This window comes from Lissotriton vulgaris, unplaced genomic scaffold (assembly GCF_964263255.1).
Source record: "Lissotriton vulgaris unplaced genomic scaffold, aLisVul1.2 SCAFFOLD_796, whole genome shotgun sequence".
Classification (NCBI taxonomy): Eukaryota; Metazoa; Chordata; class Amphibia; order Caudata; family Salamandridae; genus Lissotriton; species Lissotriton vulgaris.
The window spans coordinates 393,254-417,628 of NW_028249986.1; the positions used below are offsets into that span (position 1 = coordinate 393,254).

General features: G+C 38.6%; 1 protein-coding gene across 1 annotated transcript in view; it reads left to right on the top strand.

Moving 5' to 3' along the window:
- Nucleotides 1–24,375, top strand: part of GALNT5 (polypeptide N-acetylgalactosaminyltransferase 5) — a 228,953-nt gene that overhangs the window by 140,416 nt on the left and 64,162 nt on the right. Inside the window, exons 3-4 of the mRNA XM_086950453.1 lie at nucleotides 6,686–6,805; nucleotides 10,445–10,580. Of these exons, the coding sequence (XP_086806579.1) occupies nucleotides 6,686–6,805; nucleotides 10,445–10,580 (256 nt within the window). The remainder of the gene's footprint in view (nucleotides 1–6,685; nucleotides 6,806–10,444; nucleotides 10,581–24,375) is intronic.

Sequence of the window (24,375 nt, forward strand, 5' to 3'; positions counted from 1 at the left end):
GGAAAAACACCACTACCAATTCTGGCACTAACCATAACAAGAGCAGGGCCACGGAAATCTCTCAGGGGGATGAAAGTGAAATGGTTCAGCAGGGTGGAACATTGGATACCAATAATACAATCAATGAAAATACTGATAACTCACACGACCGTATGCTGGAAAGGTTGGGCGAATTATTAAGTATCTATTTATCTCCCATCGAAAGTAGGCTTACTCGGATTGAAAAACAAATAGCTGAACTGAGTATCCCTATTAAGAATTTTTTGAAGGAAGGTGCCGTAAAGAGCACAAATAATCATAATACCACCAAAATATCAGGCACCAAACCTAATACTTCTCTAGCACCACTCATAAACACAAATAACGTACACAAAGCTCCATCTGTTACATTGGTTAATTCAAATGGTCTAACCATCAGTCAGCAAACAACAACACTGCATACCAATAATGTAGGCTCAGATAAAAGGAAGGAACCCAGCATCAACACTAACATTAGCACCAAACCACCAAATGGGTCTACCATAGGTCACCCTGTAAATCCCACTAGTAGTTCTACCACGGCCCAACCTACACAAAAAACAGCTAGGCAAGTTCCCGCCCGCATTAATCTTCCACCGGAATGTGGTGCATATGTACTGGTGTTAGTTAATGTTACCAAATTAAGGAAGGATCAGGACGAAACTCCTACATCTCTCAAAAATAAAACCTTACATTGGTTAATTGCTAACTGCAATTACCCTATTGATGGTGCTAGGGAGATTATTAACACCCAGCGAGTGGGCTGGATAGGCCCACTCAGGAAAAAGTTTGAGGGTGATTGTGTCACTATAAGCTTTAGAAGACCTCAATGGGCAGAGAAAGCACTTGCCAGCGCCCCGTCACCTTCGCCCTGGGAATTTAACACCACACTCCTTCCTTTAGGATACTTTTACAGACACCTGATACCCCCTGAACAATCCATGGTGAATAACCCCACAATTCCTTTTCATGATTTGAACTTTGGAGCAAGGATCAAATCACCACTTTTTATTCAGAATCAGAATCCCAATGCCACTAACATTAACAGCTGTAACTGGCACCATCAACCCTCAATGTCAATTCCAACTCCCAACCTTCCACATTACTTTTAAGCTCCAATCATGCATCAGAATAATTACAGAGATAGGCCTTACCCAGTCCACAATCCGTACCAGTTTACACCGATAACTGAAGTTAGGTCAATGTACAACATTCCTACTCATAATCGGTTTGATTATTTATCTACTTTAGATGAACAGGATTGACTGAGTATATCGGCCAATAACGAAATGTGTAATCATGTTAAAGTCTGTAATTCAGAGGGACTCACAAATCCAGCTGTAATGTATCAGGACCAGATTGGTTCTACAGAAGTTATATCGTCTGACAGCTCTCTTCCCACTTCCAACGAACTACTTCAACATGACAACGGAAATACTGGGAATAGACTTGACAAACGTGGAACTACATATGGTTTATCAACATTAAGCTGGAATGTTGCAGGACTAGAATCCAAGCTGTCGGACCCTGCATGGATTGAGTTAATAAATGATGTGGACATACTTATGTTTCAAGAAACTTGGGCTGTTGAAAACTTGTACATTGAAGGCTACCACTGCTTTAGCCTGACGTCAGTAAAACCTAGTTTCGGTCGAGCAGTGGGTGGTCTTTTTATGGGGATCAGAATTCTGGCAGGTGGTACAATTAGAGATTTGCAGCTAGATAACCTTGCTAATCCTAATATTCAAATTCTTGAATATAAACTAAAGTCAAAGACCTCGATTTATTTAATTAATTTTTATAACAATGATTTTTATGGTGTACTGAACAAAAATTTTGTAGCATTATCTAAGGTTTTAAATATGATTGAATGTTTTTCATCAGTAGATACTAAGACTGGTATTCTAATAGGGGGTGATTTTAATGTGAAACTCATAGAGAAGTATGGATGTACTAATTCTGTCTACCCTGATGATCGCAGGGGATTGGAACTGTCCAGAATACTATCCGATTTTGATCTTGCTGATGTAATGCGAGTAGGGTATGATATGAAGTTCCCCTATGCCCCCACGTTTACTGGCAGGGATAGTTGTTCCATTATTGACTACGTATTTACATCACCACCGCTAACAGACTGTATAACTAAAACTTCTGTGGTGCAAACGTCCTTCAGCGATCACAATCCATTGTTGGTTATTTTTAACCTTGCACCTAGTCCAATTTTCACGAATCTTAATGGGGCAAGGGACATTACACCCTCAATCGATGGCCTTCGCTTAAAATGGAGGGGAATTGATTGTGGGGCTATTATAGATACTGTCCAGGAGACATATCCTGATTTGCTGAAATCTTGTTTGTCCCCCAGTGGAAATAACGATAAATTGATTACAGACTTTGAAGCTTTATGCTCAAACATTAAAACCCTCCTGTCAGTCCCACTTCCCAATGAATGTAAAGAGCCACGGTGGTTTGACTCATCTTGCTCCCTGGCTAACAGAGAACTAAGAAAGGCACTCTCTGCTAGGCCAAGGTGCAAAGTTGCAGTTCGAGCCGCCAGGAAAAACTACAAAGACAAAATATCGGAAAGGAAGGCAAACCTGCTCTCCGAACACTGGGAAAAGTTGGTAATTAGCGCCAACTTGGGTGGCAGCGGCCCATTTTGGTCGGCTGTCAGGAGAACGAGGGAAATGGGCAAAGAGCTCACACAAATCAGCTGCAATATAACTAGTGCAGCATGGGAGAGCCATTTTTCCAAAATCTATGCAGCCCCCTCTGATGAGCACTCTCTTCCTAACACAGGCCAGTTGGAGGGTCTACAGATTCTGGATCAAGAAGTCAGGAAAGCCATAAAAGAGAGCTTAGGCAACAAGGCACCCGGACCAGATGGTCTTCCTATCGATATCATTAAATATAATGTCGAGTTATGGTCACCAATACTCCTTAACATCTTTAATAGTCTCCCAAAAGTAGCCATGCCTGCCACCTGGGCTACTAGCATCATTGTCCCTATTTATAAAAAGGGAGACAGATCAGATCCAGCAAATTACCATCCTATTTCCCTTCTGGATAACACTTTAAAAGTACTAGGACGTATAATTTACAATAGGGTATTGGAATGGGCGGCCGATTCTGACTTTTTAGATCCTTGTCAGATGGGATTTAGGAGCGGGGTAGGAACAGTGGAGCAATGTTTAAATTTGAAACTGATAATCGATAAATATTGCATTGCCCGCTCATCCCCTGTTTACCTAGCTTTTATGGATCTCTCATCTGCATTCGATCTTGTGAACAGATCCAAGCTTTGGTCAATCCTCTTATCCAATGGCCTTGATGCCACTCTCGTTAGATTTTTAGCCTATCTCCATACTGACCTGAAAGCACGGGTACGTATTGGGATGGGCGGAGAGGTCTCGGGAGCTATTGAGATAGGGAGGGGGGTGAGACAGGGGTGCGTTTTAGCACCCTATTGTTTATTATTTATATTAATGACCTGTCTAATTGTTTAAAAAAAGCCACCTCTAATCTTAGGCAATCCCCTACCTGTGCTTTTATATGCAGACGATGCGGTGCTTATGGCACGCACACCTAATGCTTTACGTCTGCTTGTACATAGTTTTGTAAATTTTATGGAGGGATTGGACTTGAAAGTAAATTTTAAAAAGTCTTTTATTTTGTCTTGTGGGCCGGGCAAAAGGAAACTTGGTACAATTCGAATTGGTACAGATAAATTGGAATCTGTTCATAAGTTTCCTTATTTGGGGTTGGTTTTCGCTGCGAACAGCTCGTGGAGTGGGTATTTGGCCTACACCACGAGCAAGTTCTCGAAAGCCAACAACTCCGTTCTGAGTCTCCCTCGCCCAAAGAAAATTGGTGCCACAAAGGCTATTTTAAAGATTTTTAAATTACAGTGTTCACCTGTCGCTACGTATAGAGCAGAAGTATGGGGGTCAGATAGCAGCATTTGTATTCAAAGAGAGGAAAATCGCTTTTGCAGAAAAGTGCTGGGTGCACCGATTTCCTCATCTGATTTTATTTGTCACAATGAACTTAACCTCCCCTACATAACTGATTTTATTAGAGCAAGACCAGCTCTCTTCTGGATTAGAATCTGGAGGAATGATGCCGCTGTCCTTACACAAAACATTATTAAGGACTGCCTAAATTGTGAATACGGTATGCAGATTCCTTGGTTTACAGAAGTTTTTAAATCACTTAATGAAATTGGTAGAGGTACTTTGTTCACTGTCCCAATGTCAATTGAATTAAAGGACAAAATTGAGGTACAAAAAGCACTTTATGCACTTTATAGAAATGGGCGCATAGGAAGCGAATCCCAGAAATCAAGGGTCATGAAATATATAGGAAATGGTCTTTGTATGCAAATTTTGCCGCCCTACCTTTCCCTCCCTTTGTCAAACTGGGAGCGGTCCCTATTGTTCCGTTTAAGGGCAGGAACTGTGACATTTTTGCTGTCTTTTCCTATGGGGTATCGACATAGTGCAGACCTTACCCCATGCCCTTGTGATGGTGTGAGCACACAAGATGATCTGCACTTTTTATTTTTCTGTAAATTTTATGTGAGACTTATCAAATGGCTTTTAACTCCGTATTTCAGAAAATACAGACCTCTCACACTCAAAGAATCTTATACGTTGCTGCTTACTCTGGATACAGTCGAACTGACCTTTCGCACTAGCACTTTTTTAAGATTAGCCATACATGCGCGCAAGACAATGGAAAATCCCTGAAATCAGAAACTAGTCACAATGATGCTACTGTACAAATTTTATAAGGAAATGAAATTTCTTGTTTAATTATTGTATGAATAATTATGATATTATGGAATGTTATTTATATAAATGTTTGTACTATATGTAAATGTGTGTTTTTGCTGTATTCGGTACTTTTATGAATTTTCTGAAATTCCAATAAAGGTCTTTTGAACTTGAACTTGTAAGGCGAGAAATCTCATACCTACATTTTACCCACCTAATTCTGTTAACAATCATATTTTCCCTAGTGACTGTTATTAAACCTAGTAAAGTATCCCTTAATTATTTCATGGCACATTCCGTTTGAAATAAGTTTACAAAGACGTACCATGTTAGTAAAGTCAATATTTTAACATTCACCGCTGCTGTGTCATGCAACTGACAACTGGTTTTGCTGTAAAAGGCTCTGATCATTTGTTTATTAGAAAACGTTTCAGTGCTTTTTTATAGTAGAAATATTATTTCCTTTGATCAGGTACGTGCAGATAATTTCTACAGACACCATACGTAGTTCTGTTTGTTTCATGGCAGTCCCTTTCTTGAATGTTTTTTCTTTCTGAAGTAAAATTAATTTCGGTATAATTTTGTTCAGTTATTTTAATCCCGTCTGCGAAGGGTCGTTGCACCCAAGAGATGTACTTGCCAAATTATCCTGGAAAGTTTTTGGAGGTTGTGCTCCGATAAAGTTTGATGAAAGGTCTTTGCAGCAAATATTCAGAACTGAAATTTAACCTCTCCTTCAACCCCTTTTATTTCTGCTGCGCATCTGTTGTCTGTGTTATTTTTTTTGTTCCTTCATTGATACCAAAACCGGGTGCCATAGTTTTTTGACATCTCCCACCAGAAAAAGCATTGGCATAGCCAATAGGTCTCGCCTTTGGGACCTTATAAGTGTTTAGCCATACAACAAATAATGTTGTTGCAGTAAGGATTTTGTGCGTTATAACTAAATACTTATACAGTGTCAAAGGTGAGACCTATTGGCTATGCCAATGCTTGTTATGTCTAGCTGACAACACAAGGCATATTCTACAGGTAAAAAAATAACGCCAGTGCTAAAACACAACTGTGGCTGTCCCCACAGTAGAATCGCACATGTCCGCAAATGGATCACTAAAAACATTTGTAACCGGCAAGCACAATTTGCATTAATAATGAAATATTGCATAGAAGGCGGATTCAGATGTTCAATTTGCATATGTGTCATCAATGCGTAAACATCGGACATGCATATTCATCAGATAGGGCGCACTGTGACATGCCAACGTGCCTTGTATTCTGGTCCTAAAAGGCTTCTTTCTGGGTTCTGTTAATCGTCCTACTAAACATACATGCATATAGAGTGTGTGACTTTCCCTTTAGTAGTTAGTAACCGCCCTCCTGCATTGTCATTTACAATGCCAATAGCTCAAACTTGCGTAAATGTGAGACCTATTGCATTGCAAATGCTTGTTATTCGTCTTTCGGGAAGAAAATAAACTCTGGTAGACAGCTAAAGCTGTGGTACAAGCAAGCCTAAAAAAGCTCTTTATTTTTGATGTAATACATTTTGATTGCTGCATAGAAACGATTGTTAAAGAAATAGCCACAGTATAACACATGGAAGAGTTTCACCAAAGTTTGTTCAGTTTGTCTCAGCGCTTTACAAGTATTAGTATATTTTTGCTTTTATTACTATATGTGCATTATTTTCAAAGTGACTTGAATTTTCATGCTTGGACGTTTGTGAATGTTGGACTCGTCCCAAGTATTTCAGTATATTTTTTAAATTGCCACTTATTTAATAAGTAATTGTAAATCTGATGGACATTTCATTTATTGAGAATCGTTTCAACATAAAGTTTATTTTTCCTCCAAAAGTGGTCATTAAGTAACATTCATCTATTTCTGTTTAGAATACTTGAAAGACAATTTAGACAAGTATATGTCTCAGTTTCCCAAGGTACGAATTATTCACCTGAAGGAGAGGTATGGATTAATACGAGCAAGACTGGCAGGAGCAGATATTGCTACAGGTAACGTGTGAATGATTTTCCTTTGTGTGAATTTAGTTGATGCTTCATTGTGTGTGAGAACACTATGTCCTACCATTCTGCTCTAGTGCCTTTTTAGGTTTCGCCTGCATGAGCATGTCCGAGCTGTTATGTGCTTGGAACCTGGCCTTTACTTACCATTCATTTGCAGCAATGCCACTTTTCTTATCTGCCTTCTAATTGGGCAGCGATTGCCATGCGTCACTACCTTTTCTTTTGGTGGTATATGAACAAAGCACAGATTAAATAGGTTTAATTAGTGTCCTTCCACTGGCCCTCAGCTGCTCGCACTGTGATTCAGGTAGTATTTCTATTAAAAAAAAGAGTTATGACGTGATTAAAGCTGGCCAATTCATAGCACTTTTTTTACCTTCCTCCACGCACCCCATCTCCCTTCTTCTCATATCTCCCACCCGCCCTCTCTTCCCTATTTCTTCTCCCCCCAACACCTTCCCTCCCAAGAATGTTTATTTATCCTTCCCAGAAGTAAAAAAAACGCTTTGAAGTGGCCAGCACTGGCTGCTTGATAGAACTTTTTTTAAGTGTCCCATTGCCCACTTGCCCCCCCGCCCACCTTACTCACCGCCACCAAAGTGGCTAAGACAGAATAGCTTACCCATTGGCAAAACCTATTGGCTTTGACAATGCTTGTTCATAGGTAGGAGTCATCCGATTTGGGTACTCATTTAAGCATTGTAACCCAGAGTTGACTGCAAAAAAAATTGTTAAAGGCTCTATAATGAGGATGAGGACCTTGAACAAATGTTGTTATTAGGCTATTAGAATATTTCAAGCACTTGGGGTAGAATGCTATAAAGTGAACAGTGAGAAACAAAAAAAAAGCTTTGGAATGTAGGAGCAAAAGGTTGGTACCAGGCAATATTGTCTCAGAGTTACTTCACTGCCTTCAAGTATGCACCCAACATCCCAATGTTCTAATATAGCTTTATAGTACGCTGTAGCAGGCTATACTGGCCATTAAATATCTTCTCTAGCGTTGAAGGCCTGAGCTGAAGGTGAGGGCCTTGAACAAGTAAGCAAGCCTTTAGTGGCTGGTACAACCCAACTACAGGCTATAAAGCTGTTAGTACATTCTGCTTTTCGAGGGCGGAACATCCTAATTGAGAAAACAAAGGGGTTGAAATACTTCATGGCTCCGAAGCCTTTGTTTTTCAGAACCTGCTGGTAATGTTCAACTGTCGCAAAACAACAGTTGATGGACAGAATGCAGAACAATGTCATACATTCACACCAGTCCAGAGATCTGGGCCTAAATCCATAGTTTTTTGCTCACTATGACATTCCAGTTTGAACCAAGCCATATGCAAATCAGTCTTGACCCTGTGCCTCATGGGAACAGTCCAGCCCGAACTGCCAAGCCAGGTCCTCCCTGGACTGGAAATAAGCAGGGACCCAGGTATGTGCATACCCGTCCCACTCAGGGTGACAAATGCAAAAACAACAGTTGATGGACAGAATGCAGAACAGTGTCATACATTCACCCCAGTACAGATATCTGGGCCTAAATCCATAATTTAGGGTAATACCCAGAAACCGATCCCAGGATGCTTGTTCCCGGTCCAGGGAGGACCTGGCTTGGAAGTTCGGTCTGGACTGTTCCCATGAGGCACAGGGCAAAGACTGATTTGCATATGGCTGGGTCTAAACTGGGGTGGCATGGTGTGCAAAAGGACAGTGGATTTAACCCAGATCTCTTAACTGGGGGTGAATGTATGATTTATTCTGCATTCCGTCCATCATTTGTTTGCGTAGCATTTTTCACCCTAAGTGGGATGGGTATGCCCAGACGTGGGTCCCTTGCTCACTGTGCCACTGGATTCAAGCTAGCCTGGCTGATGAAGGGTAATACCCAGAAACAGGTCCCAGGATGCTCTTGACTGGGGGTGAATGTATGATTTATTCTGCATTCCGTCCATCATTTGTTAGCGTAGCAATGTTCAACTGTCAACAGCCACACACAGGGCCACAACTGTTAACTGTTGATAATTCATAGCAAGAGCTGCAAAAGCAGGCTGTCAGAAATCAGGCCCTGGCTCTCCATGGCTTGGCTGAACTTCTTTTTGTAGTTCAGCCAAGCCAAGGAGACCCAGGAGCTGAGTAGCATTTACCCTCCCTCCTTCTGAAGCCCCAGTGACACTGAGCTGCACAAGGAGTGAACGGTAAAGGCTCTGTGTGTCCTGCTGCAAGGCCCCTGCCTTTTTTATTTCCCTTGCCCAATCCATATATTTTTGGGATGCAGGGTACAGAGAAAGGCAGAGGTTCATTAGAATATTGAACTGTTGAGAGCACTGGGCCCACTGCCAGGCTTGGATAAGGGCAGGTACACCACCCTTATGGGTGTCATATGGTGGCCTCTGGGCCTCTCTCAAAGATGACTGTGTGGGGCATTCTATTGTGTCTGGTGAAGCTTGAAGTCACAATGAATTTTACATCCTTTCAATGCAACTGTCCAGTAACATTTTCAAATAACATTAATTTCCTCGTTACTTGTTATGCTCTAGAGGTTGGAGCCCTACATAATTTGAACATGATGTACAATTTATCCTGAGTAGACGTTTCTCCAGGCACCTCACACATTCGATTTGGACGTTGTTTACCATACTTGATCCAACCCATATAGACAAAATCCTTTGTGGAGGCATATATTGAATATCCACCTTAACATACCATTTAATGGGTGTTTCGCAAGCTATGTCCTGTTGATGACCCTGCCGCCTTAACTGCATGGCACCAAAACACTGACAACGCAATATTAGTGTACTGTTTTTTATTTGATTTTTGGGCATTTTATTCTGTGCCAGTATGTGTATATACCGTCACTGCATCCTTAATAAGTCAATATTCATATATAAATACTGTTAGGCACCAGCGCAACACATATTCACTTATTTCACTCTCACTGCGCCATTGCGTTGTTTGGGACCACTAGTGTATCTTTAATGGTCCTTAGTGTGAAACCTAACCATTTTTCTTGTTCTTGTGATACAATTGAATACAACGGTGTTGTTGGATACAAAACCCATCAGTCGATGTTTAATTGCTACCTTCCATGGAAGTTGAGGTTCACACTTACCCCTAAAGGAACCATTGTTTCCTTTTATTACTTGAAAATTAAGAATGGGGCAGATAATTAGATAACTTTGAGTGTTTGTGATAATGATACATTAAATGAATACTCTTGGGTGTGTTCATTGTGTAATAAGGAATCATCATCTTTACAGCAGCTTTTTGGCACGATTTTGCACTTTGAGAGGAAATCCTTTTTTTTTGCCCACTATGAGGTTGACATTTCATTTATCAAACGTCAGCCACGTTAAAATATATAATGATGTGAGAATATAGCACTCTTTAACAAGTTACAAACATTCTTTGTTACAATATTTACGAAATTAAACTTTTATGGTGCAATTGTTTAAGTGGGAGGTATATAATAGGATACATATGTGTCACTTAATAGATTATTTTTAAATTTGAGTTTTTTCAAGTGACACACACAGTTATTTATGCTGTTAAACATTTGTATTCCTCTAATTGTATATGAAAATGTTTTTGATCTGGTTTTAATCACACGATATCTTAAATGTTGTTTGCTTTTTTCAGGTGAGGTTTTGACTTTCCTGGATTCTCATGTGGAATGCAATGTCGGGTGGTTAGAGCCCCTTCTGGAAAGTGTTTACTTAAACAGAAAGAAAGTATCATGTCCTGTAATTGAAGTCGTCAGCGATAAAGACATGAGGTAAAAGTCGAACATGTATAAAAAGTGCTGAATTGTATTAAGTGTTTGATGGGTAAAACTGAAACATAGAATCCAACGGTTTTCCTCCCTCACTCCGATATGCATGAATGAAAAAATTAATTCCAATGCTGTCAGTAAAAACTAATAGATATTTTGTACTTTGTTGGGGATTCAAATAGGACTAAACACGTATTTTATTTACACTGATTCATGTAACGTTTCTTTTTTTTCATCATGCAAGTACCACTTACTTATTTATCATGATGGGTGTCTGGGCTCCTCTTCTAGCATTTGTTGAGAAAAGCTGAATCAGACAAAGAATTTTCGAAAATACACTTTGCCTTTGACTACACTATCCTTTGGCTAGGTTTGTGCTGTACAAATACCCCATACGTACATATATTTTGCCTGCAAAGTTTTCCGGTTTACCATTGCCTGTGGAAAAAAAACATTTTGTGCACTGTGAGAAAACGTTCAGGGCAGAGTGCAATAATTGTGACATTAATTGAACCCAAGAAGCCCAAAAATATATACAAAGCAGAAGCGGCCCATCCTTAAGGGCATAGGGGCCGGTGCCTCCTCACCTCTTTCCTGAAGTGAAGAATGTCTGTCAGGCCAAGCAAAGGTTAGCCTGACAGGCACTGTTCTTGTTCAGGGCTGGCAGCCAGGTGATATGCATGCACTAAATGCACAGGTGCCTGGTTGCCTGAGCGGAACTTTGCCGAGCTGAAGATGTCACATCCCGGTGGGTGTGACCTCCTCAGCCTGGCAAGGCGCCTCAAGGATCTCTCATGAGGACAGAGAGTGTCACTGATAACCCTTGACCTGGGCGCTTAAATTTTAAGCCCTGACACACCCAGGGCGAAGTGCCCATCGGTGACACTTCGTCACAGAGTGGGGTGGGACCAGACGTCTTGCTGACCCCATACCACTCTGTAATGATTCAGTAACTGTTGCTTCCTCTCAATGGCTGACCTAAGGAAATAATACATTTAACCCGTTTGAAGTCCAAAACTTTCCCTACTGTTGCACAGACTGGAGTGGGAATAGTAAATGTAATCCCTCCAAACTCCAATGCTTTCCCTACTGTTGCCCAGACTGCAGTGGGAATAGTAAACATTTCCCTCCAAAGTCCCACTCTTTCCCTACTGTTTCCTAAACTAGAATGGCAATAGTATATTTATTATTCTTAGACTCCAATAGTTTTTATATTATTGGTTAAATAGATTTTAAAGCATTACGTTTAAAAAAAATGTTATACTATTTGTTTTTATTCATGAATTTGTTTTAACGTTCATAGTATTTTTAGTAAATGTGTTTTGGGGGTTTTAAATTGTTAATTATTGCCTCAATTACTTAACATATTTTAGTTTATATTACTTATGGTTGTATTGTGTATGTATTTGGTACATATGTATATATATATATATATATATATATATATATATATATATATATATATATATATATATATATATATATATACATATATATATATATGTATATGTGTATATATATATATATATTCAAAAAATCAAAATAGTATTGTGCGCTCTCAGTAACTCGAGGGTCCACCAGGTATTAAGTCCAAGGGTGTTTATTTAACAACATGTTTCGACTTACTCGGAAGCCGAAACATGTTGTTAAATGAATAAACACCCTTGAACTTAATACCTGGTAGACCCTTGAGTTACTGTTTTGATTTTTTGAGGATTGACTACCGGCGTGCTCCGCCGGCGTGTGCGTCAATTCTCACGGGGCCCGAGCAGTCAGAAGGACCGAATCTTGGAAGATATATTTATCCGTGTATTCAAGAAAAGAGAAGCCTGCCTTGCTGCCGGATTATCCTTTGAATATATATATATATCTATATATATATATATATATATATATATATATATATATATATATATATATATATATATATATATGTATGTATATATATATATAGATATATGAGTGAAAGGGCTCCCAAATCAAGTTTTTTCTCCCAGGACCCACACAAATGACTCGCACACCAGGGTCCGTGTTGGAATTGCGTTTATTGGCGACGCGTTTCGACCAAACGGTCTTTTTCGATAGCCAGCCACATATAAACACAGTCACCATTTTATACATAAAGCAGTGCTCAAGGGTAGTGGTGGAAACTGAGGTAGGACCACAATATTAGCAATGACTACAATTCATGAAAACTACAAATAGGGTAGAAGACAGACTTATTAGTACACGGTCTCATACAAATTACATTGCTGGAATCATGAATTTTAAAGTAAATCAATAAGTTAAATTAAATACATGAACACATTTAATGTGCATTTAGATATTATCACACTTTTGTTTATGCAGGTCATTTTGATTTTTGGTTGCACAAGGTAACGAAATTAGAATGATACCAGTGATATTAAAGATAAACATAATGACCATAATGGTGAAGGCCAAGTGGCCTATGATTCTCAGAATCTTTTTAGAGACCATATGCTACTGTCACAAATTGTCCATCCTGTTCCAGTTGACCCCTAAATTTCAATGGTCAAGGGTGGGATGGGAGGTGAGTTCCGAGTCTCGGCCAAGTGGCCAATTCATCCATATATTAATTATGAGTAGCTCAATAGTAGTCTAAAGAGAAACTACGCGTCCCCTAAATGGGGGGGTCCTCCCCAGTTTAAATATCGGACTACTCCCATGTTTGGAAGATCCCCTCCGATAGGAAAGTAAAATAAAAGAAAATAGGGGTGAAAAAGGTGCCAAAATACCTCTTTCAGCACCATGAACTATAAAAAACGTGAACCCTGTGCTGATTGTGGTTCGCCTAGCCAGGCAAGCACCTGACAGTCAGTCTGGTGTGATTGTGAAAATAAAATTGTGAAGTGAGGACGTGCCTGTGAAGGAGTCGGGAATAGTCAATTATTCTACTGGCGGTGTGTGCTTGCCCACGTGTCGGCCAAAAGTGGTTCTGGCGTTGGCGTTAACGTTGGTCTTTGGTCTAAGCTTAGATGTGAAGCTTCCAACTATCTGCCCTGCACCAGAGAGAGCCCTCTCTGGGCAGGGTTTGTGAGAAGGAAAATGCAAACACAGAAGCTAAGGGAGGGGGATCCGGGCAAGTAATGGATAAAGAGGGGCTAGTGGACAGTTGAGGAACAGGTGCAGTGTTAAGGCAGATCTTCCGGCTTAACATAAGGTTCTCAGCCAATATGCACGTAAAGTTCCTCATCCTCGTTTTAACCAAAAGGGTTTCTTGAATCCAGACGGATGATGTACCGGGATTCCAGGACACGTAGTTCTTTGAGACGGTTACCCCCTCTGGGATTCGCAGGAACTCTGTCAATGCCAAAAAAGGAAAATTGGTTAACATCACTCTTGTGGAAACGTAACCAGTGGCGTGCAGTAGCATAAAACATATCAACATTCTTGATTGCTCTCATGTGCTCCAAAATTCGCTTCTTTATTGGGAAGATGGTACTCCCAATATAGAACTTGGCACATGGACAGACAATCACATATACACAATGGTCAGTGTTACAATTCATGAATTTCCCAATGATCTCGCTCTTTCCAGTGGGGAGGGGATAGGATTTCACACTCTTACTAGTAGCACAGGCCTTACACTTGCCACACTTGTAAAAACCTTTCTGTTCTTTTAGCCAATTCTTCTTTTTGACTGGGCCCTCAAAGTAGCTCTTCACTAGCATGTCTTTTAAAGAACGTGCTTTTCTGTAGGTAACCTGGGGTTGCCTGCTGATCAATTTTCCTATCGTAGGGTCACTCTTAACAATATGCCAATGTTTCTTTAGGATTCCTCGTACTTTGCCTGCCTCCACACTATACGTTGTTATCATCCTGACATTGTTTGATCCCAGGTTATTGGGGTGATTAGCTATTTTCTTGCTCAAAAGTGTCTCCCTTTTCCTGGCTTTGGCTTTTTCTTTGGCTACCATCCGTACCTGGTCCGAATATCCCCTGGCTTTAAACCTCTGGGCCATCGTGGTCTGTTCTTTTTCATAACTGTCATTGGAGCTACAGTTTCGTTTGGCTCTCAAAAATTCTCCATACGGAATACTATCCTTAAGGCTGTTAGGGTGGTGACTTTTAGCATGTAAAATGCTGTTCCCAGAGGTAGGTTTTCTATACAAGTTTGTCTGAATGGTCCCTTCTACTATTTTAACTGTGACATCTAAGAAATCCATTTCTAAGTAATCTACCTTGTTAGTGAATTTCAGATTCACATCATTCCTATTGATGTTCAGAAGGAATTTGTTCAGATCAGATCTTGTGCCATCCCAGATCAGAAAGATATCGTCGATGTATCTGGTATAAAATACAATGTGGCGAGTAACATCAACATTATCCTCTGACCATAGGGTTTGCTCTTCCCACCATTCCATCAGCATGCAGGCAAAACATGGAGCAAAGCCACTCCCCATAGCAGTGCCCACCTCTTGCTTGTACCAGTTGTTCTCAAACAAGAAGAAATTATTCATAAGGCAGAATTCCAGCATTTCAAGTAACATTTACGTCTGTTTGAGGTAGAAGATCGACCGGTCTCTCAGAAAATGTCTGCATGCTTTTAAACCATCAACGTGTTTAATACACGTGTACAATGAGACCACGTCAATCGTAACCATACAGAAACTGTCCTCCCATCTGATGCCCTCAATCTTAGTGATTAAATCTGTGCTGTCTCTACAGTATGATGGAAGGTTTAGTACATACGGGAAAAGAAAAGTGCCCAGAAAATAGAGGTGCTTTCTAGGAGACTGTCATTAGCCGATACAATTGGCCTCCCAGGTGGGTTAGTCTCGTCCTTGTGGACTTTGGGCAACATATAGAAACATGGGGAGACCGGATGCTGAACACATAAGAATCTAAACTCTGATTCAGCTAGTAGGTTCTTACTTCTCCAGTTTCTAAGTTTGTCATGATAAGTAGAAATACTGGTCAAATACTCCTCCCTGTTAGATCTTCTATAGTTGCCTGATTATCCGGATCCGGATTATCCTTTGAATATATATATATATATATATATATATATATATATATATATATATATATATTACCTACTGGCGGTCGCCAGTAGGTATATATAGTTAGGATTTTTTTCCTATGGGATTTTTGAAAATTCTATGTCGAATAACTTTGGCGTTTGTGGACGGAATTGGCTGAAATTTTCAGGAAAATGGCACATTTTGTTTCTGAGCAGCCCTTGAAAATTTGGGGGGGTTTCGCTAAGGGGGGCAGAGAAAAAAGGGGGGTCCCATAACGCGTTTTTCCCATTTATTTTTCCATAGGGCGGTTGGAATCACTTTTAGCTTGAACGGCTGAATGGATTTACACGAAACTTGGCAAAATTGTAGATATGGTTTGCCCAACGTGCCTTTGCTATGTCTTAAAATATGTGCTCCAGTGGATTTTGAGAAATTAACGTTTTAAAAAACAGATATATCTGTGACAGCGTCCCGGTTAGCGCCCCGGTTCGCGTACCTGACGCGTAATGGAACTTCGCTAGGAGAAGCGGATTGGCTCCCCGGTGACTGTGAACATTCTAAACAGTCCGGAGCGGCCGCCATCTTGTGTCTCGGTAGGATCGAGACACAAGATGTGGCAAAAACAAAGGGGGAAATGAGCATAAGGGGGCAGTGTACATCCTCCCTGACCCCCTAGGTTTGACGAGGGGGCTTTAAAAGGGCCCCGCGGGGAAAAAAAAAATAATTTTTATTATCGTTTTTTTTGCGGGGGGAGCGCTCGGTACGCGCACTGGGAAGCGGTCCGGGAAGCGTAATATAGGGAAAATAGGATGAAAGAATGTTCAAATAATGTATGTATATTGATTGTTCTTTTTGTTGTATTTTTTTTATTTATTTTTTTATTTAAGTACCAACATGTAGGTACCAATGCAGAGTCTAAAAATCAAAATACACTGTTTCCTTTGTAGATATCTTGCATGTTGTTTCAGAAGTTATTGTGGTATATGGAATTCATAGCGTAGTCTGTCAGGAAAGCAGAAACACCATGGAGGCAGGAGATGATAAAGAGATGTTAAATACACATTGGAGATAATATAGTGGGAGAAAGGAAGTAACTATGAGCAAACTTACTATGTAACACAAAAAAGTTGCACAGTATATTTAAAGTCTGATTTTACATTATAATCAATTTGGTACTAGTTTAAAAAATACATATAAAAATGAATAATGTTTCAAACAATTTTTGAATTATTAAATATAAATTTATTTCTCTGATTCGTTTTCAAAATTTAAAAGAACTTCTAATAATTGATTGTCAGAAATATTCTCATTTTCAATCAGGTAATCTACTAATTGTACACATTGCAGAAGTTCAAAGTCCCGTGATTCATCAAAGAATTCAGAGTCATTGGGTTCAATTTCTGTATCTTTGTTGCTTTCCAGAACAATTTCGATGGTATTTTTTTGCTCTCCTTCCATTTTTGTGCTGTAAATTGAATTGAAAAAAAAAATATCAGTACAGATAGGGCACTGTTAGGTTTAAGTACAGACAGGTAGTTTGGTTTTTTAAACAGTGATTTTATCTTTGGGCAGTGTATGGTATCAGACTGGAAGTAGAAATATAAAAAAATGTATGTGATAAAGCCTAAGTAAATTCTTAATTATACAAGACAAGCCTAACTCCATCCATAACTAAAACAGAGAAGTCTATCTTATTCTATAACTATTACAGAGGGATAGTATATAACTATCAGAAAATGTTTTCCTAATTAACTTACAGTGCAGAACATACTTTAGTTTTTAAAATAACATCTTACCTTTCAAAAAGAAGTTTAAGTTCTCAGTTGAAATGCACTTGATATGTACTTCAGGAAGTAGCAGTCAAAATGGCTGTGTTTCTCTCTCTTTCTTTATATATATTCAGGTACATAACCAATCAAATGTCATGAAATAATAGAAGATATTGAAAGTAGCATTTTAATTGGTTGTCAATTCTAACACTTCATAAGTGTTTTGGTTAGGTAATTTACCTCAGGATATTTAGTCAGGCTTACAGCATAATTTTCTCAATGGAATTCTATCAAATTTGGGTAAATGGTAGGGACTGCTATGAAGTAGGGCCTATTCTATATTTGATGAAAGTGTCTGTAGTGGTTTTTCTGTAAATTACTTTCCCACCTTTTTTTATTGAGCGCTTACCGGTGCGCTCCCCGGTACGTGAACCGGCAGTGTTACGGGAGTCCTCCATTTTGTGTATCGGTAGAATTGAGACATAAGATGGAGGACAAACAATGTTCGGAATGGGTAGAAGGGGGCACGGTAGACACTTTTTGACCCTCTAGGTTTTCTGAGGGGGGCTTAGGACCGCTGATATATGCAAAAATAAAAAATAAAAAATTGGAAAATTTTGCGGGGGGAGCGCCCGGTACGCGCACTGGTAAGCGAACCGGGGAGCGTACTTTGGTGAAAAAAAAAAAAAAGTTAGAAAAAGATAAACGTTTTGAATGATCAGAGGTAGGGTAGCTCTGAAAAGAGCTATTGGGTTCTGTGGCTAATTTAGGTACCTACAAGTAGGTTCCAATGCACAGTTTTAAATAAAGGACGAATATTCTATTCCCTTCATCGGAGAAGTGCACACCATCTCTTCTGTAGATGTCTTGAATGTTGTAACGCAAGTTATTGTTGTATATTAAACCCATTCCATAGTCTCTCATGTAAGCAGAAACAGATTTATTCACATGTTTCCGTGCTTTCTCAAATTGTGGAAAAAATTGGTTGGACCACTTCCATTTCTGTCTTTGGCATATATTGGAATATACCAAGGCAGTTTGGGGAAAAAGTGTCATCAATTGATGAAAGGTGTTCTTTAAAAGCATTTCCAGACCAACCCCAGTCATAGTGCCCAAATCATTTCCACCACAGTGCACTATTAAGAGGTCAGGGTTTGGCAGATGCATAATTTTTTTTTACTAAAAACATATAAAATATATTTTTCATTTAAAAGAATAATACATTTTACAGCTTTTGATATTTGCTATTAAAAAACCATTGAAATTCACTGAAAAAACCATAGGTTATAGACCATATAGAGTTAGGAATTAGCATTTACAAAACCTTGAAAATTGAACTAAAAAACCATAGGTTATAGACCATATATAGTTAGGGATTAGCATTTACAAAACCTTATTTTACTCACACAAAACCATTGAAATTCGCATATATAGTTAGTTGCACTAACTATATATCGCGCACCCGCAATCCACTGCTGATGATATCACATATTACATCATTCATGACATGGTCAGTGACATCACTGATGACATTAGTGATGACAACTCAAATGACATCACTGACAACATCACAGAGGACATCATTCATGTGTTAATACGATGAACCTCTACAGACTCTGATATAACCTTAGATACACTCAGTGAAAACAGACACTCACAGATTGCCACTCATCCATGGAGTTACTCATACACCTAGACAGTCATGCAAAGAATCAATCACACCTCCATTTCCTCAACTATACAGTTATACACACCTTACTTATTGAAACATATTCTAACACATATTTACTCTCTTATACAATCACTGATACAAGTTTTCAATGATCCATGCAGTCACTCACACATTCACTAGCTCTTAAACACAGTAATTTATATATGTCAACTCTCACATGTACTGTGTTTTACATATGTACTTACTTTGACATGTAGCATTGAGATATCCATTCACTCACCAATACACTCATGCACACAGTCAACCACCCATACAGCTGTTTCCACATGCAGTTTTGAACCCATACATCTAGTGAATCAACTGTTCACACATCTATGCACAGAGTCACACACCTCCCAGCCACCCCCACACACACACTCACTCTCCCATACAAATACTTGGGCAACCAATCAATAACCCATATAGTTACTCATATAGCTACTGATCAACACATGCAGCAGTTTACAGAACAACAGATGTAATGATGCACAAATTAAGACAGTTTAATCACTAACCCATGCACTCAGCAAAACACATTTAATCACTCTCTCATACAATCAGTCATGCACCTACTAAATCCTTCATCCAGACATTTATACATCCACTCATTCTTCAATATGTAAGACATATTTTAACTTTACAGAAACATACAGTCACTGGTTGTTGTAATCAGTGATGTCATCAGTGATGTCATCAGTGATGCCACTGACCATGTCATGAATGATGTAATATGTGGCATCATCAGCAGTGGATTGCGGGTGCGCGATATATAGTTAGTGCAACTAACTATATATGCGAATTTCAATGGTTTTGTGTGAGTAAAATAAGGTTTTGTAAATGCTAATCCCTAACTATATATGGTTTATAACCTATGGTTTTTTAATTGAATATATATATATATATATATATCTTCCAAGAGTGTCTCCTTCTGACTGCTCGGGCCCCGTCTCTTCCTTAACCCAGAAGTCAGATTATGGGCAGGGAAGCTGCTTATATCCAATTGTTCTCACTCACATACTTCCCATAGGAAACATGAGTCATGCACTCTAGAATGATTCCTGAACCTTACTTTGGGGATGATTATGATGTCAGTCGAACCCTGCGTACTGGAACCGCTCGACCATAGGTCGGCAGTTCCGGATACAGAATTTGGATGCCACCAAACTATGGGCGGTCGGAAACATCAATTTTTTAATGTCAGTTTATGCAGGGGGCGAAAAAGGCCCACAGCACAAGCTGCCATTGAAAAATTGATGTCCCACATCCCTGCACCGTGTGGCAGGCAGACAGAGACAAACCAAAGGTTTAACAGCATTTAAATCGGGTGGGCGGACCTTAAAATTGGTGGTATGTATGCTTGGTTACTGTTGTGACTGAGTGCACATATGGCCAACATTTAAATTGGGCCCTAATTATTAAAAAGGCTGGGTTTTCATCCAGAGTCCAAAGCAGAGTAGGTTTGTTTTTGTCCACAAACTCAGAGATAGAGAGTACCAAATTTGTTTCACAGATGTGGAAAAAACACCGAAAACTTGTGAACATGGACTACCCTTTCTACCCAATCCAGACTATGGTAACTGAACTATACTATATGCTTATTAAGCAAGATTTATTCGTAGATGCATATTATCTGGCATATTATCTGACTATGCCTGAATATATTATTACTGTACCACTTTTTTCACCAAACACAATCAATGTTTAAGTAGAAAAAAAATTAACTCACTCTATTTAATGTATTCAACAATCAATAAACATAGTGCAGACGGTGCTGTGCTCATTGTGGGGTGAGTATTTATACATTGCCATGAAACACATAAGAATCATCTGGTCTTTGACTAATAAGAAGGCGAGTGTAAAGATAAGGGCCCCCTTCAACTGAATAAGAGTTCCTCTAGGCAGGGAAAATATGTAAATGTACAGACCCTAAGGCAATTCACATCTATTAATTTACAACATATTATAATTAACACACGTTTAAATGGGGCAAACACACATTTGAAACCAAAACACAAAGGTTTTTAATCAAATATATTATTAAAATATGAACAATGTAAAGAAAGCTACATATTGAATCACACACATATATCAGTCATATCCACAGGCACACTCGATTCAAAACAAAGCTAAAAGCAATGTACACAGACAAAAACAAAACAGAAACACATTTATCAAAAGAAACAATTTGAATTGCACTTGTTTAATATGGTACAATAAAATGATTTAGCTTGACAATTATTATATTTAATCAAAATGGCGGTTAGTGGCTATAGAATAATCATTGGTGACAAAATAATGTTTATTGTATAGCCACCATCTGCCCGTTTGATCAACGCGTACTATCCACAATTACATTTATTGTCTAGCATCCGCTCCATATGTTTGAAACTGGGTTGTTGAATGCATAGTATCATACAAATTGATAATAGGCACAGAGAAATCCTCAAATAACTCTGAAAGAACTCGGCACAGTCAATAGCCACATCCTGTCCATGTGAAAACTTAATGAATACAGTGTAATCTTTTCACAGTTGTCATCCCTTTCTACATTACGGCTCGATAAGTACTTTTGTCATTGATGGACATGTTAATAATATTATACTGTAGCTTTTATTTTAAAAAAAATAAAAAAACATACTTTGAAAGCATCATACAAATGGAAACACCTCTTTTGTTTTGTAAGTATGGTTCTGTTGTAGCCTTGCATCTCTAAGAATGCCTATGTGTGTTTATGTCTTTACTTTGTGCACAAAAACTTTTGCAAATCATTTAACACTCCATTACAAGCTGCATGTCATCTTGCAATGATTATTGTTGTTCTGTTGGTTGTGTTATTATTATTATAAAAAAGATTAATAATGTTGTGTAGTACTAGACATAGCAGTAAAAGTAATATTAGAAGGAAAGAAAATATCTACATGGAAAAGTACTAATAAATCATAAATTTTCTTCTCCTACAGGACGTACACTTTATATTTATGCTGCGAATAAGTAAAAGCGCTATGATTTTAAGCCAAACCTTTAGATAATTCTTACTAGTACTACTTAAATTATTATTATTTTTTAAAATTTCTTATACTTTAACTTGCTGAGGTTTTTATCCAACTGTAAAGTCTCCCTATGGAACAATATAGAGATTTAGAAAAATGATTTAACTCGAAATAAATATTAAAATATGTTTATGTTAAATATTTGTGTACATTAATTGTACATATTCATTTTTAATGCAGAAGAAGATAATAAAGCTACAGCACTATTACATTTATTTTGAAATACATATTTAATGGAAATGTGTTGAATTAAATACATTGTTTTCTGAAGTTTAAACTAAAAAATCGAATGCCACTTTAGGGAAACAAAGTAACATTTTAATATGCATTAATACATATTAAAGTTTAGCACAGAATGAATGTAAATTAATTTAATTGTATTTTAATAAATATTATTGTTACATTCATTTGTAAATTCGAAAGTCGAGAATTACAATAATTTATACTTAATAAAAAATTACTATTTTGATATATTTTTAACATTAAATTGTATTCATCTCTATTTTTCACTATTTTAAATCATTTTATTTAATATAAGATTATTTTCTATGTGTGTTATTTTAATTTTCTTCCACCAATATTTTATATGGGAGGCTGTTGCAGAATCAGCGGTTGGCCATGTGAGGTGCTAAACTTACTACTGTTTTTTAAGTAGTAACTAAACTCAGATTTTGACAATGAGCAAAAAGTTGTAAACCTAATTATAATTGTAAATCACTCAGTTCAATTCAACAAGCTTCATTCAAATTCATGTAGAAAATTCATAAAAGCATACAAGATAAAAAACACATTAAAAGCAAACAGAGGTTATGTTCATTGTGTATGGACACTTTTTGTACAAGGTTAAAAAGAATTAATTATACTAATGAAATCGATTTTACGGTTCATCATAAACAAACCCTAGCAGCTATGGTACAAGGCTAGATCACATCAATTTCAATTAAATCAGCTTTAAAAATAGTGTTGTTTGACTTCTATGGTGACACATTTTGAAACAAGACAGAAAAGCTTCAGGGAGTATAAAAGAGCAAAATATATAAATGGTTACTTTGGTAAAGACCATCTCCAGGCTTAGTGTGAATCATTATCGATTTCAAATATTTACAAAACCCTTCCGAAATTGGATTAACGAGTCAGTGCACCAGGTCTATACCTGAGAATGAAACAAATCGATTCTGGGTGGGTATTATGTGCTTACTAGATCCAGAGCCTCAGCTACCCGAAGTTGTTTTGTGCATATGATCTTACAGGGGGCAGGTATGTAGTTCTAGGATAAAAATCACACAGTTCCCAAGTCCCAATTGGACCATCGCCCATTTGTGGCTGCCAACTTCGCAGATATTTGATAACTCGGGTGTCCCTAAAATTGACCAAGACCAGGTCTCCCGGTATGTCCTTGGGGATAGATCCTAACCACCCTACCCTTCTGACATTTAAAATCGTTCCATCTATGTTGGGTGGTAGGGGTCTATTTCTGGTCAGCCAAAAAGTCACCTTGTTAGCCCGGTCTGCTGGTCTTTCAATTTTGCTGTTGGTGAGTTCAGGCACGCCCGAGAGGATGCACAGAAAAGGAGCCGCCTCCGGCGGTAGATCTATATGTTTAACCTTTCTTTGCATTTTGCCATACTTGTAGGACTTCCCCTCAGTCGGCGTGGATGGTTTAATCGGCCCTTCTCTAATGGCAGGACTCTGGGCTGTTAGGGGGTTTGATATGATTAATGTTTTGGATTTTTGGGGGCAGGTCCATAAGTTTGTACGATATTACTTTGTGCAGGGGTGATGGGGATGTCAGTAGCGACTAGGGTCTCAACTTGCTTATGTCCTTCCATTCTTTTTGTAAGTATTACTTTTTCCCTGATGGTTTCCTCTATGGTTGTGAGCTTTTCCCCTATTGCCTCAATTCTTTTTTCCAAAGGGGTTATTAAAGATTTTACCAGAAGCTCAATCTGAACCAGTAAATCGGATGGTGTAGTGGATGCAGTAGAGTCCAGGATAGAGTTTACCTCAGATGTTTTTGGGGTATTGCTAATGGCCGTAGGGGTTCTTAGATACAGTTTTTGTATTTTAGATAATCTTTCCCTCTGTTTAGCACCTTTGCGCTTTCTAATAGGAATGGGGGCCTGGATGTTTACTGGCGGTTGGTAGTGTCTATAGGTGATAATAGGGAGGGGGTACCAGGATGGCTTATATTTAATTGAGATGTGATGCTATGCTGGGGACTTGTGTTTCTTATAGCATATACAGGAGCATTTGGGTGCTCATTCCCATTTTCAATGTTGGTAT